The 19358-nt window shown below is 34.9% G+C and overlaps 1 protein-coding gene across 1 annotated transcript in view; it reads right to left on the reverse strand.

The window, feature by feature from the left end:
• The window catches only part of AMMECR1 (Alport syndrome, mental retardation, midface hypoplasia and elliptocytosis chromosomal region gene 1), a 76037-nt gene that overhangs the window by 13811 nt on the left and 42868 nt on the right, over positions 1-19358 (reverse strand). The window contains exon 3 of the mRNA XM_026848771.1: positions 5500-5614. Coding sequence (XP_026704572.1) covers positions 5500-5614 — 115 coding nt within the window. The remainder of the gene's footprint in view (positions 1-5499; positions 5615-19358) is intronic.

Consider the following 19358-nt stretch of genomic DNA (forward strand, 5'->3'; position numbering starts at 1 on the left):
ACTATGTATCCAATACTTGTGGATATAAAGAGAGGCTACCTAAAACTAGGTCCAGTGACAATATTAATTAAAACACACAGACCTTTCACTAAATATAAGGATTGCATGAAACTACATTTTTTATTTTACTTCTGAAGTGTCCTTAACATGACTTCAGACTTTGTTGTGTATTTACACACATTCATATTCAAACATATGCATTCTTTCTTTAATGAATCATTTAATTATATACACCTTGGGATGGGGGAAAACATGCACGTACCACATTTACTGTTTTGCAAGTGCTTCTGGCACTTGTTAGATTATTGACCATATTACCTCTCCCATCTCTCTCTCCCTCTTTGTTAGTCTAAGAAAAAAAACTGTTCCGAAACCAAAGTTCAAGCAACTATCATGTTCAACTTTCTCATTCGAAGTTCCAAACACAGTCTGCAAATCTATTCCTCTTAGTACGTACTGACTCTCCAACCACACTGGGAGGAAGAAAGAACATTATTCTCATTAGACTATCAACACAGAATTTGGATAAGCATCTAAAACATCAAGCTTTGTTGAACTTTCAGCTTCTAGTCCACTGTGGAGTAAATTATCATTGTGTTCAATTTTATCTACTGCACTGAAGTCTAAGAGATCTGCATGCAATTATCACTAATTAGTTTTAGATTAATTAATTGTAATAATTTTTTCAGAAATACATTAAAGCATTTAACAAAGAATCTGTTACAAAGAATCCACATGCAATACCCCAGAGCTGGAGTAGTGCAACACCTTTTTTGGTGTTAAGGAAAAGGCAGATACTTGTTCCTAAATTCACTATTTGCTGTTCTCCTCCACTCAAATCCAGAAACATTGCTCCATGCACAATCCTTGCTGCCAGCACGTCAGTTAAACTGTGACAGACTCCACTTGTCTGCCTCTCAGTTCTACCAGTGGAAGCATTCACTTAACCGCAGGACGAAGCAGATTAAGTCTGTTCTGGGTTATAGCTAATCCTTCTACAGACTTACAGTTTGTCAGCTCAATCTGTTTATAGATTGCCTCTGTTCAAATTTTCAAACAAAAAAGTTGTCCTGTAACTTGTATAGTATTCCTTATGAAACCACCTAACAGTAACTTTCCCATTTATTTACCCAACTAGTACTATGAAAATACAAACTTGGACAAACTTGTCTGGAAATGGAAAACTTCAGGTTAAGCAATTACTGCTACTTATTAGAAGCTGATGCCACTTTTAATTAGCTGAATTCTACAGCTTTTCAGCCTCACATCCGTAACAAATAAGCTGGCTTCTTTCTGATCATCTGTAGTAGGGGCTTAAATATTACATTCCGATTTAACAACAGAGGCAAAACCCTCCTCAGAAGATATGCTCTCTGCTTCATGACAAGCATTCTTTTTTAAAATGAATTATTTACATACACTAAATCTCTGAATATTGTCCAAAGAGAATAAAATATTGAGATCAAGGCTCTTTCTTCTCTCTTCTAAGGAATATAAGCTGCAAGAGTTGCTGTGCCACTGCACTTGTGGGAGGGAAAGAATTTCTGTAACTCTTAAATGTACTAACTTTGTCAACAATGAAAAGCCACCTTTCAGTCAACATTATTGGCTACAACCATTTAGGCTAATATTTAAACCAGTGCACACAGGCTAAAGGCCTTTTGTATCAACACAGCAAGCATGTACAATTCTGATTTTACTTCACTGAAGAACAGCAACTTCAGGGCAAAGATCTCTTTCAAGGTATTTTAAGGAAGAGCTGCTGGTCAATTCTAGTTATTCATTACCTCACTGGAATTACAATAATTTTTTTAAAAAGTTTCTTATTATAGTTACATACAATCATGATGGTTTATGATTTTTAACTAAAAAATGGGGAGAGGATCTAAATTAGCAAGACAAGCTTTACCTTCTAGTAAAACACTCCAAGATTCTTAATTTAATGAGAAAATAAAGTGGTGTTCATTTGCTATAAAATGAAATAGAGAGAGAATGAGTAGAGGCACTTTGCTTTTCTCCTCGGTATTTCTAGGAAAAAAGCATGCAGGGGATACCTGAAATCCTCTGCCATTGTAACCTACCTTGCAGCCATAGCCTCTCACGGAGGAGGAGCCTGTAGCACCAAAGCTGGAATTGCAAGACCCACTACGTGATCACACCTCACATATGCCATTTCTGGGATCTGAATCCACTCAAAGGATCTTCAGAGTGCAGGCTTATTTGCCCAAATGGCAGACTTACAAGTTTCATGAACCAAACAGTTCTTTCTAAAGGACCCAAAGCCATTATATGTCACAGCAATCTATTCAAACTCTTCTATGTGCCTTCTTTTGGGGTGTTGTTATCTACACCATAGCTCCCAGTGCAACATGAGATGGAAGTATATCTGCATTAAGAATCAACAGCAAAACTGGAGACATCCTGAGGCAGAAATTCAGATTTATGCAGGAAAGAAAATACTTGGTAGAACAACAGAGTAAAAAGATGAGCCCAAGAGAATGGAAATATGGATACAGCTGAGTTTATGTGGGGAAGAAATGACTGCTATCAATATCAATTATGTTTAAAAATAATTGGTCTTTATGACTTGCCTCCCAATAGTCCTGTGATTTATATTAATATAGTATATTTATTTATATATTTTATTTAAGTCATTTAATTCTGCTAAATTATGAGGAAGCACCCTCATTAACTATGGCATTGAAGTGGTGCTTTAAAGGTTTGTATTTTCCTCCTAGTTATTTTATAAAAGGTGAAAATGGGGACAATTTGAAAAATCATACAGGAACTAACAGCAGTCAATTTGCTCACATCTCCTGTTTACTTTGTTGAAGTTTCTGCTGCTGATCTCACGTTGCTTTTTACAACTGAAACAGTAATTTATGTAGCTTAGGAAGATAATTCATTAGTAAGATAAAAGATGATCTATCATTCTGCTTCAGGATATAGGAGACAATCCTGAACCGTTATCTTCAAGTAATCTTGTCTCTAAGCCACCAGTGCACTGTGAGTTGACCAAATCATCAATTTTGAAATACTGTGACCTCTGTCAGCAAACTGCTGAAAGTTCATCAGTGTCATACCTACAGAAGTAAGGTCTCCTAACCAGGCTGATGATTTTCAGGATGATCTGAAATTAACATTCTATGAGACAAAACATGCAGAATCTCTCTTTCCTTTACACTCTAGACATCCTGAAATGTCTTTTTGCCATTAATATTGCATAACTGCAGTTCCCCTAAAAGAAACATGAATGACATAAGCTATCTCACTGACAGGGGCACAAACAGCAGTGAATCATTCTTTTAAGGACTAACAATTACAAATTTTATCTTTCTTATATTTATACACACACCCCCACCCATTTTGCATGGAGAGCTTGTGGATCATCCATAACTATATATGATACAGTCACTTGAGCGCATGTTTAATTTACAGGAAAGAAGAAAAAAAAAAAACAAATCATATAATCTACTTTGGGATCATTTCTTAGAATTCTTAGGAATCTGCTAGAGGTTTTAAAAAAATCTATCATTAAAAAAATCTTAAATGAAATAGCAGAGAGCAGCTAAGTAAATGGATAACACAATGACAATTATATTTTTGATCCCTCCATTCTTCCCTAAGTCAGGGTTTTCCAATAAGAAGAATTGTGAGAGTCCATAAAATCAGTCAGAACTACGCAAGAGTTCTACATTAAGATTTTTTACACTGTTGTTGAAGTCTCAAGGATTCTGCAACATGATACAGAAAGGACCTAGAAAGTAAAAGCTTCCTTTGTTTCATACAAGTATTGAAGTTATGAATCACAAGTCTCCCAAAGAACAAAGTTAAAAACCAGTCTTTCCAAGGGAGAGTGGATTTTTGAACTCAGGCTTTGGTTTCAGCTTCTCTTTGAGGATGAATATTTTGGTCATCTTAGAAGTTTATTATTGAGAGAATAAAACAGCATCTAATAATATTTACAGACTACCACATGGAAAGAGCATAATGCTATCTTGTTGTTATGCACTTCACACTTTTAAGTGACATTTTCTTAGTGTATTCATAGTCTGATTTTTAATAAATTTTAATAAATGAATTAAATTGAAAACATCACAATGGTTACAACCAGAAGCCAACCTAGTAAAGCAGAAAAATTCCACCCGTTTTAATTCTGACTTCTAGTTTGGTTTAGTATTAACCAGCTACAGTTTCAATTACTTGAAAACATTGTTTAAAGTACTCTAATGGCTCAGTGACAAGACAAACTACTTCTCTGAAAAAAGCTTCTTGTTGAGAATGCACACAGTTTCAGCTAAGATTTATTTCTGGTCCGACATTACATAAAAAATGAGTAATTCTGATTATGGTGAAAATGTTGATAAACCCCAAAGGAAACTTACATTCATCTCATTCAGATTTACGTATCAGAAGGTAAGAAGCCCTTGTCATTATAAGGTGAACAGGAAATTCTTTGATATATTTTCAGCTACTGTAAAATTAATAATGCTGAGATTACTGATGGATACCACCATTCTGATACAGTAGGGCCTCTTACCATTTTAACAACAGATGAAATTTCTATTCAATATATATTTGTTATGTGTAAATACAACAGAAAGCCTCTTTTTCTCTTAAAAAATCCTAAATACTTTGTAGGGCTAAGTCATTATTAAAGGGAAATATTATAACTTGTGTTGTTTCTCTGGCATTGTAATGTGTCTGCTATCATACATGACAATTTCAAAATGTTTTTTTTTCATGTCCACTCACATATAGACTTAAAGAGCAACACAACACACTGAGTTGAGAAGTTCATCTTAAGTCCACTAACTTGTTTTTTGCAAGTACCTAATACAAAATAATTTGGGAAGAATACAGACTAACACTTCCTCCAGTATACCTTCTCAGAAAAAAATTTTAAAAGCGGCATTTTCTAATTAATCTCTTTTATGCTGCTATTTGAAGAGAATGCATGCATGTTTCCTAGAACTTAACAATTAAAATAGATTCAGCTCCATGCATAAGTAGCAAAGAAAAACAAGAGCAATGATTTATTTGGCCTCATGATATAAGGGCTTTATGGGGTCTGTGCAGGCCACTCACTCTGAAAGCAAAGGAAGTTTTGGGAAAGATAAATGGCTCACTCCCACAGGCTAAATAAAACAACTTATTTTGAGATTGCAATTTTTTCAGTACCTATTTTCAGAAGCATACATCAGACTTCTAATGTTCATACTGGAACATCCTCTTTCCAGAATCAATGGACTGATCTACCATGTTTCTGTAGTTTGTGGGCAAGAATACAACTTTATTCCATTTTCATGGCTCAGACTTTTAAGGTGATGACAGTTTTATCAAAAGAGATCTCTTGAATCTATGCACAAAATTATGCATATAGCGTGCAAACCAGTGACAACTACATTAAATATATCCAGATAATTTAAATGGTGTGACTTCTGCTATAGATGTTCATGGTTCAAAGTAATTTTCTTAAAAGATATCCGAAATCCTTACCTCCCAGTCCATGTAGTCACATACATCTTCAAAGTTAGTGAGTAGAGACACTGAGCAGAAAAGCCGTGGCAGCTCATCCCTCGTCATTGGGGGGAAACGACTATCTTTAAGGGCACTGTTGAAGACAAAACAGAATTTCAAAGGATTTGTTTTGTTTTGTTTGTTTTTTAGTTAAGTTCAAGGATCTAATGAATCAACTGAAAAGTATAAAGGACAAAAAAAATCCTGCTGAAATGATGACCAGTTTGATAACCCAGTTGCCAGTGTTACACACCGACCAACATTCCCAAGTTTTTCCTCAGACATTTCTTTCGGTTCTTGGCTGGCCAGTCAGGTGGTATTCTGACAGTCATTCCTTCCTGAGCTGATTTTGCTATTGTGACGATATTATTAGTGAAGCAGCAGAAAGTTTTTGGAAAAAGTTACAAAAGCAATAGCTCTTCTACTTGCAATTTAGTAAATCCCTTTCAAAAAGGATTAATTTTATACAACATGGAGGGGGAAATTCTATAGCCTGCAATAATCAAACATGTAATACAGTATATACTTAATTATTCAGTAAAAAAAATACTAACAAGCAGAATATTCTCAAAAAAAGAATAATATTCATGCTTACTGGCAAAGGTGAATATAAAAAGGCAAAAATATCCAAGAGCTCTACAGACCTGTAAACCTACAGGACTTGAAGACATTCTGCAAAGCAGAGGTAATTAGTAACAGGAAGCTTACAAACAGCTAAGCGAATCCTGAGGCCTTTCTACAGACAGACATACACCTAATGGGATAAAATTCAATACAGAGAGAAGCTATTTTGTGCACACTCCAGCACACTTTGAAAAACAAAGCAGTTAACAGACAACAAGCACTACCATGAGTAAGAACATCTGTAAAAACCTACTTGCACAAGTTTCGTTAAGAACCAGTTAAATTGGAAAAGGGAAGGTTAGAGTATGGTATCTCATAATTTTTTATTCTCTTAATGCTTGAAATATGACGTATGAATACAAACATGCTAATCTCCAACAAAAACAATGATGTGCCAACTGAGTTTTTTGATGAGTAAGGAGAATTTAAGAGACTTACTAAAGTACTATGAAGTTCTTCCTATCTCACTGTTGCATCTAACAATTAGATTGTTCTTAGTCATTTTACTTTGCATGCAGCCAGTGGTTGCCGTTAGCTGATACAATTACAGACATGGCCATGGTGTTTAGAAGTCTCTGTACCAGGTACCACCATTTTATACAGAGTACTAAGACTTTATTAAAGGAGACCAAATAAGGATGCATAAGAAAAAAAAAAAAAAAAAGTTTATCTAAAGGAAATCATTGTATGTGTAACCAGAAAAGCTTCCCATCATGAATTAATACCATACACTGAAGAGTTAAAATAAAACCTTTATTTTTCTGGGGCAGGGGGAAGGTCAGCTTTTTTCTCAGATATGCTACAATTACAAAAAGAACACAGTATTGGAATTTAGACTAGAAAGCTTTTTCCAAGCTTTGTTATTTTTACAGTGTTGGATATATAGATTTTCATTATGAAGACAAATTCACTATATAATTAAGTAACAGCTAGTGGGTCTACACTACCCATTATTTAGGAGTAACTCTAGGCAACCCCATGTTAAGTTGACATAGATGTGAGAGATGTTGGGACAGTAACTAGCCAAGATAAATCTTTGGACATTTATGTAGTATAGGCAGGCCTACACATTCTGTGAAGAACTGGGAACACCGAGGATATTTAAAGTGTAATGGCTGTGACATTTAACTAATGACTTTCACTAAAGATGCATCAAGAGATGGTATTCTCCAAGATTTTGTTGGTGGGATTTGCAAAGCTAGCTTTGTAACAGCTGGCAGCCAGGCCAAGTTATCATCCTCTGTTGCCTGGTGTTTTAGAGCAACATCAGATACCAACACATATAGCCACAGCATAATAGCAACATACAAAAATACAAACAGCTAATTCAGCCTTTATATCCCTCTGCATAGGGGGAAAAAATTATATATGTAAATGGAGGATACTCTGAAACAGGGAGACCTCAAACCAGAAGTCCATGTAGCCTAGTAATAATTAACAGCAGTGAGCAAAATGAATGAACAGAAGAACACAGTAAATATCTAGGAGTACCTTCCTGGAATACTCTCTGGGAATCCAGATGTTTAGAGCTTAGGTATTTTGAGCCACAGATGGTGTCTCTGCACTTAAAAGCTCTTCATGGGTTTATTTAATAAGTGCACGCATACACGCTTTTAATGTTTTACCCCACCTGTTACTAAAAACTGAAAAATTATGTTCTGAAACCCCACAATCGTTTTAAAATCCATTGCTACTACAAGTTTGCTTCTATGCAAATTTCTCGTTTCCCTGAGTTATGCTGTACCTCTATCATATAACTAATCTATTTGAATATACTACTGAAAAGCACCCAGAGACAAGCATTATTGCATTAACAAACAACAAAGTCTGTTATCTTAGAAAACAACTGTATGCACGGATATTGCCAATACTTGTTTAAACCCATTTTTCATAATTTATGCAAGTCTTACCATGCAAAACACTTCCCCATATTGTAAGAATTTTAAAACCTTCAAAAAACTTTTTTTTTTTTTTTTGATACAACTTTACACTACAAGTTTATCTAACTTACAACTCCCCTTCCCAACGCTGCCAAAACACACTTGGGAATTTCTACTTTTTGAAGCAAAAGCTGTCTACTATGGGTGTAAGCCTGATACCAATAATGTTAGCAGTAAAAGTCTCGGGCAAATTCCCACTCACTGAAGATCTGCTACACTGGCACTACTAGATGAGAAACCATTCTTAATTTAACATACTTTTAAGTTGTACAGAAACAAGCATCATACAATGCACGTATAAGCCACGTTTCAGGTAGCCTGCTCAAACACTGAGCTAATAATTTGAAACAAGATGACAAATTGAATATTGATAAAAAGCTGAGATATGAAAGCTTCAGGTGAACACAGTGGAAGCAGAAAGGCACACAAGCCTCAGCCATATACAGTAAACAAAGTAGCTCAGTTTTAGTGAAAGCAGAGCAATGCACTGAATGCAGACTTACTAGCAAGCTTAGCTGGCTAATTCCATTATTCAATAATATGACACTGGCACAAATACCTTGCTTTCATGTTACTACCTCATGATAATTAAAATACTGTTTATCAAATGACATTTCAACTATACCTAGTTCCTTCAGAACTGCTAGATGCTATTTTAACTGTACAGCCTACTGAAAAACTGCTCAGCACCTCCATGACTATACACATCTGTGCACATATCCTGTATTAGAACTCATGCTGCTAATGGTAAGTGAGATGTCTGGCAGAACAAGATCAGAGAGATTTGAGTAACAGTATCTGGCACCATTGCGACTGGTCAGTGTTGCTGCTATTCTACTCCTTACCCTGTCTCCAGACTCCATATTACAATTTGTTTTCATCTTTCAAAACAACAGTCTCTGTTGTTACATAAGTAAAACCAAAATTCACCTGGAGAAATTTGTGTTAACAATCAATCAGTAATTGGAACAAAACATACTGAAGGGCGATGCCAGTAAGAAAACATTTATTGGTACTGGTTAGCTACACATGAAATATTGTTGCTAATGCAAAATTTATGAAACTAAATAGTCCAGCAATTATATCAGGTGCCATTTTCAGAAGAAATAGCTTAATATACTACTTCAAAATGTCATATACTACTTTAAAACTAGGAAACGTTTACCTTTTAAGTGCTGTATATTACAGTTAGAGTTATCGGCCATCTTCTCAATCATTCTTTTATTACTACCATGGTTGTAACTCTAAAGTAAGTTCCAGGTATCTTTTGAAAACCCAAGAGCAGACCAGCTTCATATCATCTCTTCACAGACTGTTTTCATATTTATATTTTTTAATGCTTGGTTAGCAGGAGATTAGAGATGTCATTAGAGATGCTTCCTTTTGGAATTCAGCCATTATCCTTAAGTCTAAACTGCATCTCTGTGGGCAGTGAATACATCACCATCTACTGACTGTTCTTACAATGTCAGTACAAGTGGATGGTATCCAGTAGAGTTCCTCAAGGGCAGCTCTCCACATTGTACAAAATTGAAGCTCTCAACGGTTAATGGACTGGTATCACCCTCAGAAACGTCAGCAGATCTCAATACTTACCAAGGATAAAAAAGTTTGCATGAGCTTTTACTTTTGTTGGTCCTGTTCTGGGAAGAAAGGATACCAGTGCCTAGAGGCAGCAGGTTGGCACTTACCACGCACCTTGTACACTCTACAAAGATGTATGTATGTAAATTCAGACTGTTGCCTCACTTGTCATGTTAGTGTGCCTCTTGGTGACCAATTCAAAGTCAGCATTAGATAGAGACAAGATAACATATGCTTGTTTTCCTCAAAAGCTTGTTAATGTATAATTGTGCGTCGGCATTCTTGATTAGCAGAGGAAACTTTGTTTTGTTTATTTGATGGAAGTATTACTTTTGTAGTATCAGAATGTGAGTTTACAATCTCATTCAATGCTATATTCTTCTGTTAATTCTTCCTTTAGAAAGACAAAAATATTCTTACGGAACAAAATCTTGCATTATTAGATACCAGGTTTAAAAAAAAATATTAACTCCACAATTTTTCTGTTAAACTTAGAATTAAGGAAGGGTAAGTGGAAATAATTAGTAAAATAAGTTGGAAAAATTAGGCAGAGTTCAAAACTACTTTTAAAGAAAAAAAAACCCCTAATTTTAAAAACATTTTCTAAACCATCTGTTCTTTATTCCTCAATGACCACAACTAATTTACTTGTATTGCTGCTGACTAAGTGGAAGTACATGTTAGGGAAGAGTTGAAAAGAAGCAGTGCCAAGCAAGGGGAATTCTAGCTGGCCAATAAAAGGACATCAGTTTTTCCACGTGGAGTTCTGCTCCGCATTAAAAGTGAAGCAGGCAAAGTAAAAACTGAATCCTGTTCAAAGAAAACTATTTTTAGATACAAAATGCATGCACACACACACATAGCCTTTCTAATTAAATATTTATGCAGTCTTGGGTGTCCTACTAAGATCAAGTAATTGCCAGTCAAGAAAAAAACAAAACAAAGTGTTACTTGACTATCAGTTTTTCTTCAGCTGAGCCATGCTACACAAATCTCAGCTTTCCTCAAATGAAGTTTATTCAGCCATAAGCTCTCCAGAAGTGTTTTTCCATAATTTAATTTTCCATGTACCACTACTTCTTGTATTTGGTATATAGAAAAGCTTGCAAACACTTCAAAGACACTGAAAATATTTAAAGGAAAGGAAATTGTTCAAAGTATTTTGAGTTACCATGTCAAACGGCATGAAGTTTAGCAAAAAATAAAATTAAGGTTTATATTCCTTAAGATTTCTGTAAAATACCACCAGAGAAGCTCTTGGAATCATCAGAAATAATAGTACAAGCAGGTGACCCAAAATGAAATACATCACTGTGTTGTCCATCTGTAATTTCTGTAGGCTTTTTTAAAAAAAGAGTCAGATTCAGTCCTTAAGAACCTATGGTTCTTAAATGTGACGCAGCAGATGGGTAACAAACACTAGGACATAAATTGGCGAAATAAGAAATAGTAATGGAGATACATTACTCAGTTTAGAAGTTCCTGAAAATCTTTGTGATTGAATTTAAATGATTCTTTAAATAAGTTTGACAGTATATAAGCATCAAAAATAGTAAAGAAGGATTTAGGTGTAGATGAATGAAGTTATTAAATGAATTAAATAACAAACAATAAAATATTAAGAGTTTAACGATAACTATCAACAATGATATTTCTCACTGAACCCCTTTTTGGGGACAGTCACATCTACAGACCCAAACTGGATAGACAGTTTAGGCAAAATCAAATAAAATTTTGTACATTACTGGAAATTACTTTGAGGGCTTATACATGACACAGGGGAAGGAGATGCAAAGGGAACTGTCAAACACTGGGCATGATATAAGTACTACTCACTTTTATAGGAAGTGTAAATGAGGCAGAGACATTAAGTGACTCATGCAATTTAGGAGGCTTGCACAGTGAGTCAGTGACAGAATCAAGAATAGAATCCAAGATCCCCGACTCCTAAAAATCTACTTTTTATGACAGCCTCTCTTTTACAATCTGCTCAGCCTACCATGTAGAAACATAGCTCCCAGAGGATTAATCAAAATAGAACTGATAAATTTAATCAAATTAATCCAATTAAAATAAAATATTACCATTATTTTTTCTCTCCTGTCTGCTAGTCAGTTTTCTCTTAACCAGTTTCTGATATTAAACACAGCTAAACCAAACCATAATTTTTTAGTATCTAAACAATTCTTCAAATATCATCACTGAGTTCTGAAAAATAGGCTAAAGATATAATTTTACAAAATAAAACTCTCTTCTGATAAACAGTACATTGGCACTACTTTTAGATGGTAGGCAAAGGATTTAAAGTCTATCTGCTCTGAAAACCCCTTTTCATTTAGTTCAGTAGGTATAACCCTGAGAGTCTTGATTCTTTCACTCAGTGTGCTTAGCAGAATTCCCTTAGAAAATGCATTTAACAAAGAAATGTCCCTATGTCAATAAACTGAGCCCAAAGGGCCTAGATACTGTTCTTCAACTAATTCAAAACATCCTGAAATTAATGAGTGGCAAACTCACTGGATTTTAGGTAACAGCAAAGAGATGACAGCAACAAGAGATACTTGGTGCCAGGATTTCAAAAAAAATGGCAATATTTATTGTTTTTTCTATTGTTAGGTACTGGGTACTACAGGGAAGTTAGCTAAGATTTTAACTTTTTCATTCACTAACTTCAATAGGAAGAAATTAAGGAACACTTAGGCAGATCACCAGTATTTTCCTAATGAAAATCAGCTATCGTAACTCAGTTTGGCAGAGAACAGAAAAAACAGCAGCTTCCAAGTCACGATCTGCAATTAATTTTTAAGCAAGGAAAACAGGCGAGAGTGTGCTCTTTTTTCAGAAAGCGAAATTATGAATAAAATTCTCCTAGCTTCCAGCATAAGAGATCAGACATCCTAACACAACCCACATGACAGCCTTCTAACAACTCTTATTTACAACCAGCAGAGTTTTGCCAACTTAAATGGGGATTTCATGGAGTGATTTACATGCATCATCAAAATCACATGAATGCAAGGAAAAATAATTTATTTATATTGTCTTTTGGGGTTTTTTTTTTTTTGGTCAGACTGGAAAAATTTCCAGGAAACAAAACAACTGTGAATGACGTGGTTTTCCTGAACCCTCCCTTGCATTTGGGAGACAGAAAGGGAAAGAACAACATTTATACTTCCTGCACATTATGTTGCTAAGTGGCAGTCACAGGGTAAAAAAAAGAAATATACAGTTGTTGACATTTGGCACAGAAATACTTCTCTGAAGTTCTTAGCCTATTTTATTATCACAGTGCAGCAGGTAATGGCAACAGCATTTCAGGTGGAAGAAATAAAATACTGATCTGGCATTATGGCTCTTCAATTTTATTTTTTTTTTTTAAATCCACAAAACTGAACTATGCCAGAAAGTCTCTCTCCCATTCTGTCTGGATTCAGACTTGTAGTTTAACAGGAAGAAGGAATATTCTGGATACACTATTTTAGACAGTTATTTTAGCTTTGAAAAGAATACCATTTCTCTAAAAGACAACTCAGAGCATGTACATAAATTGTTTAGAAAGGCTCATCAGAAAAGGCAACCTCCACTTATTGATACATAAGACAATTAAGCCTCTATTTAAGGTAGCCAGAGGCGCCTAAAATAAGCTGTCTACATGTCCTCCAAAATGCCTTAATTCTCTAAGAAGTGTGGAAATGGTTAGCAGTGTGGAATTGTTAATTGGTTAATATCAGCAAGGCTGCAGTTACAGGACACAATACACTATGCCAGCAAACATATCTGGTTGGTTTGAATTTACCAAGAATCATTCAGCGCTTTTTTAACAACTACGCAGGATTCGATATTGTCAGACTTCTTGCAGATAGCATAATAATGCTATAGAAGACAATATAATATAGTGATTAATACATAATATCTATTAAAAGTAGACCCAGAAATGAAAAGAGACAACAAAAAGTATACAGTGTTCCATTTCAAACATTTTCCTAAGAGAATACTTAGGTTTGTTCACAAAATCCTGAAGTTCAAACCAATATACCAAGTTTTTATTACCAGTTTATAATTGCTGAGTGACAAGGAAGAAAAGACTGTGCAAAATAACTATCATCTACCAGAGAGAGAGAAACCATTATTTGCCAACTTCAGTAGTTTCCTAAGCTCTTCTCCCAGTCAGGTAACAGTGACAACAGGGACAAGAATAACCATATTTCAAAGTTTTATTTTTTTTTGTAAATTCAAATGTCAAAAGATCTAAAAACTTTATCTTTACTGATTTTGCTAAAGTCAAGACACCTAAACTTCTTGGTTGGTTGGTAAAATTATTCATCTAAATCTAAGACATGCTAAAAAAACAGAAAAAATGGCAAGGTTCTGAATCAACGCTGCAGCTGCCTGCACAACAAGGTAGGGGTAACTCCCATCTTCCCACACAGGATACCACCATTTCTGTATTCCATGACAGATGCCAGGCTGTGATGTGTGTTAATACTAGTGCTGTGCAAGCCACCTCAAAATGGTTTATGATGTGGAACAAAACAGAAGTGGCTGTTACTGGTGATGGCAGAACCTAGCAAAACCTTAACAATCCCCACTTAATGGGACTACTTTCAATAAGAAAGCTAAAAAAAAAAAAAGATATTGTAACACAGGTAAAGTTAACAAAAGCTGTACTAACAATGGTATGTATTTATGTGTGTAAATTAGAGATTTTTGTCAACACTTCATCATTGAACTGGAAATTCTTGAAAGACGCATTTATAAAAATATTAAATATTTGTCAAATACATGAGGGGAAAAAAAAAAAAAAAAAAAAAGAGTAATTTGGGTATTTTGTTTGGAGTACTCCTGAAAACTGAACAGAGACAAATACAGTATACTGCATTCAAGTGTTTCCCCATCATTGCTTATTTCAGTTGTATATGTAATATTTTTTACCACCTGTTCCTCATGCTATGTGAACCAACTGATTCTGCATTTGTGCAGAAGCAGCTCCATTAGATAGCAGGCAATACAACAGTCACTAAAGCATCACAGAATGTAGACAACGGGTTACAGAAATCTTAAAACATTTCTTTACATACTGAGTTTGATATTGACTGCAGTCACAAGTGGAAAATGATTTAATGGCTTCAATTATATTCTTAACAATATTTTTTTGTGTGTGTATTGTGCCACCCATGCACACAATTAAAAAGCAAACCATACTGGTATTGCTGATAAGGTTCTGGGACCTTGTTGTTCTTCCCCAAACAAGCTCACCAGTTGCTTAAATCAACAAAAGAGGTATTTATAGATTATTGCTAGGGATACTTAAAATTTCCAAACAAATCCTTATTTTAGCCTTGACTTCTTACTCTGGCTCTCTCGACTCATGGTACATGCACAGATCCAACTCCATAGCACATACAGAATGACTAACTTGGTCTGGGACGCTTCAGAGTGAATCTGCAGTCAGCGTGAGTATCTGCTAAGACACGGAACTGATGTGCACATGCATAATAACCTCTGTCTGAAACTCCTAGGGGTTTAACTACTGCTGGTTCTTCAGCTGGGTCTGTTGGTACACATCAGATGAAAATGATGAAATTCCTCACTTACACACCATTACAAAATTTCTCATAAGAAAAGAAAGCTCATAACCATGGAATCTGTAAAAGCTGAGGCTTCCATAAATTTAAACAGAGCTTTTTAGCAGAAAAAAGAATAAATATGTTTTTTCCACTGCTCTGACAGTTACCCAGAAAAACAATCCATCACACTCTGGATTCTTCCAAATAAACCCAGTTCTTCATTATGCCACAATCATGTTGCACTGTGTGGAAAAATGCCTGAAATTAATTTATTATCTTACTGCTATAATGTATCAAGGAAATGTAATGTATGGAGAGATCTAAGTTTAGGGGAATTTTGTGTACCTGTTGCTATGGCCTTCAAGTGAATGTGTGACCACAAAAGTTGCAGCTCCTGCAATCTGCTCCCATGAGAAAATATAATGCAGTTAGAACTAAAAAATAAAAACAAACAAACAAACAAAATCCACAAAGTAATGTTGTAGTTTCCTGATTACATTAATAAGAGTCAAGTTTCTATGGCTCCAACTTCCTTACTGTTTCCTAAAGTCAGAAATCTCACACTATATCACTTCTGTGGTTTTAAAGTACTTACTTTACGTACTTTTTTTCAAACTGAAGAAAAAAGAGCAAACTAGTTATAAGACTCTGCATTTTTCTCATACTGTTTTAATCTTTCATGGCATTTGGGGATCATTTTGCATTATTATACAATATGTCCTATTACATGGAAAATATAAATTAAGCTAGCTCTAAGATGTAGCAGAGCTTCAGTCACAGTTCAGAGATATACCTGCACAAAGGTATGGTAAATCCAAGGGCTTCACATAACAGGTCAGTAAATGAGAGGTACAGCTTACAGAAAATTACAATGCAAACTGTGCAATTACTGTGCACTTGCCCAGGTGTACCAAAAAAGCTGTACTTCTATGTTCCATACACTCCATACTTCTAGAACTGAACAAAGTCAGCTCAGAGTATCCATGCAAAGTAGTTGTCTGGACTCCGAATTGCTCAGCATGGACCTTGAACAGTATTTTCTGACTACAGGGGAACATAAGGTAAAGCAGCTGTATGCAGTAGTTTCTTTGTAGGTGGCAGCTTTTCTGCCTGCTTTTCTGCCTTTTCCCGTATTGTCCCTCACCTCTCCCCACACCTATCACCATGGGATAAATGAGGACAATGGAATTCAAAAAGGCGTCACAATTTTTCTGTCATGAAAACATTCAGGAAGCTGGAAGGTGTCAATTGCCATGGAAATGTCCTGGTTTGATACAGAAAAAGCAAATCCACAGCACTTAAAACAATCTCACAATATAACACAGTAAGCTTGTCACAGTCATTCCAGATGCTTAATTAAAAATTAAATAACAAAACTGACCAGGGTTTGGTGTGTAGGTTTTTGTTTTGTGAACACATAACAGACTAGTCAGAAAACTCTAATAGAACTCCAACTGGACTAAATTATAATGTCACTAAAGGGCTCTCCAGCAGATGGCAAAGTTTAGATAATTAACAAAAATTAACTGCTCAATTACATTTGGAACTGTACAGCTTGAGAAACACTAACCACTCAAATCCCTAGATGCATAAAGAAGTCTCTAGAATTCTTTACATCTCCAGCAAGTCTCTCAATATTGACCCAAGATCACCATTTTATTCCAAAACAGATACTGAAGTCAAGACCAAAACCTTACTGCTGAATTCAACCCTCATTTAATCAATTCACAAAAAATTACTCCCCTCTAAAAATGCATTCAAGTCATAACTTTAAAAAGTACAAGTTAGCATGAAATATTTTAAATTCTTTATGAACTTTAAAAAGCCTCATCTTAAGCACATATGGAAAAGTATGTTCCTAAATGTCTCAGCAGTGCAATGATATATAAATAGATGAATATAATTTACATGTTCAACTTCCTGCAGCTTGAAAAAAGGGTTTATTTTTATTATACTGTTGAAAGTCCAGAATGAAAGAGTACTTCATTTTGTCAGTATAGCTTTTGTCACCGGAAATACTATAAACTGTATTTTTATATAAAAATATGATGCAGTTGAATTTTTATTAGTTGTCAATATGATTCACTTTAAAACCAATACAGTAAATGCTGGGGATGGAATTTTACAATTAAGGTCAATTTTGATACTGTTTGTCACAAATGCAGAAACTATGTTTTATGATCAGGACTTTGAAACCACAATGATGGACAAATTATATATATATAATCAGGTTAACAATAAGGAAAACAAAAGGCATGCTAGAATATGCAGTAACTGAATGGAGAAGGAAAATGATCATATTCACTTACTTGAGGTGTTGCATTAAGTGTTTATAGAAAAAGATTGACAATAAAATATTCTGAAATATGAAGGTACTGATGACTATAGTCTGATAAATGAAATGATAGGTAACAGAATGCAGCGTTGAAATTCTTGAACAAGTGTGTAAATTTGAGAATAATCCAAGCTCCATGCTGTACTACAGACCAGAACATAACCACTCCTAATACAGGGCACTGAATAATATCCAAGCTTGTTTCCTAAAAATATGTGTTTCATTGATATCACAACTCAAGCTGGGATTATGTTTAAACCAGCTGCTTTTTATCGAAGTGAAATCTCTTACACATACTGCAAGTACATCTGCGAAGTGATGCAAATCTGAGTGCTGTCAGTGTAAAGGTCGGTATATGAGCTCATGGCATCTTACTAATTCTCAGTGTTTTTATAAATATAGTAAAAAAGACAGGCACAAGATGAATCCTTTGTGGCATATCATATGTAACAAGACCTCAGGGTAAGAACTAGTGACTCCTTATTTCATGAGAATTTTAGTTTCTAGACACTTAATCCTGCTATCATCTTATAACTGCTGCATCAGGACAAAACTTAATTCCTTATTTAAGGCAACAAACAAGGTTTCTCAACATTATTTTTGTTAATTTTGTGCATGTGTAGGTTTTTACTTCATAAAGGAATCTCATTAGCAGGTTAAACTATGATTGTTCAATACCTCTACAAATCACCAATTAAAAACCCAGTATGTTTTAGATATATAAACACATTCTATACAGCTAGAAGCTTTGTCTGTAAGCCACCTTCTTATTTTCGTTTTATCAACTCTGCCACTGGGAGCAGGTCATCATTTTATACCATTTTTGCTTCTAGTTTTCTGTCACAATGTCTACTTAAGGTTTCACATTCAATGCCACCTGCAAATTACTCAGCATACAAAAGTGACTGGACAGGGCATTCACAAATCACTAGATCTAAAGTCAAGATGCCCAAGCAACAGAACCTTTGCAAGCTCAGCTAAACAGTACATTTATTTCCAAGTGCCAGCTGTCACTTTGTATGTCTTCCACTCTAAAACAGGTTTGGAGTAGCAAATACAAACAGCTGAAGATGAATGAAAAGATGAATGAAAAGTTCTGACATGAAGAAGAGGCAAAAGGTTCAGGTTAGGCTATATCTGTCTACAGCCTCAAAAACTATATCTTAAGTGTTCAAGGAATGCACTTATCTCAATAGCATTGCATGTATCTGAAAATTCTGCTCATCTACAGAATAAAGATTATTACAAAACATGAAAGTATAAACACGAATGTTTGACTACGAGATCAACTGAACTGTGAAATCTGTGCTTACTAATTAAATATTTTACATCGTATCTTCTTAGAGAAACTAAGGCCAAATTCTTCTCCCTTTGAAGGCAGTAGGAGTTTTGCTATTCACTGCAGTAAAGCCTAAACCAGCAAATGACTATCTGTTCTGTTCTTGTGTTAATTTAGCTTTCAACTATAACTAACATCTTACATTGCAACATATGTTTAACTAAGGGAATTAGATCAAGAACAACTGAAGCCTGATTATTCAGTGTTAAATGATGCAACATGGACACACACAAAAAATTGGTTTATTTGTAATTATATCCATTAGAGCAACAATTCAACACATCTATCAAAAGTGTTTAATATTTAAACAGAAATAGGTTTCATCACCTTTCTAAAAAGCAACTCAAACATTTCACCTTCTGAATGTCAGGAACACTGTAGTCAAACACAGAGTTTTGTGAAATTGCACTTAACAGTTCTTGGAAACCTACCTTTTTTTTGGGGGGGGG

The sequence above is a fragment of the Athene cunicularia genome (genome assembly GCF_003259725.1).
Source record: "Athene cunicularia isolate RWA chromosome 4 unlocalized genomic scaffold, athCun1 chr4_part3, whole genome shotgun sequence".
Classification (NCBI taxonomy): domain Eukaryota; kingdom Metazoa; phylum Chordata; class Aves; order Strigiformes; family Strigidae; genus Athene; species Athene cunicularia.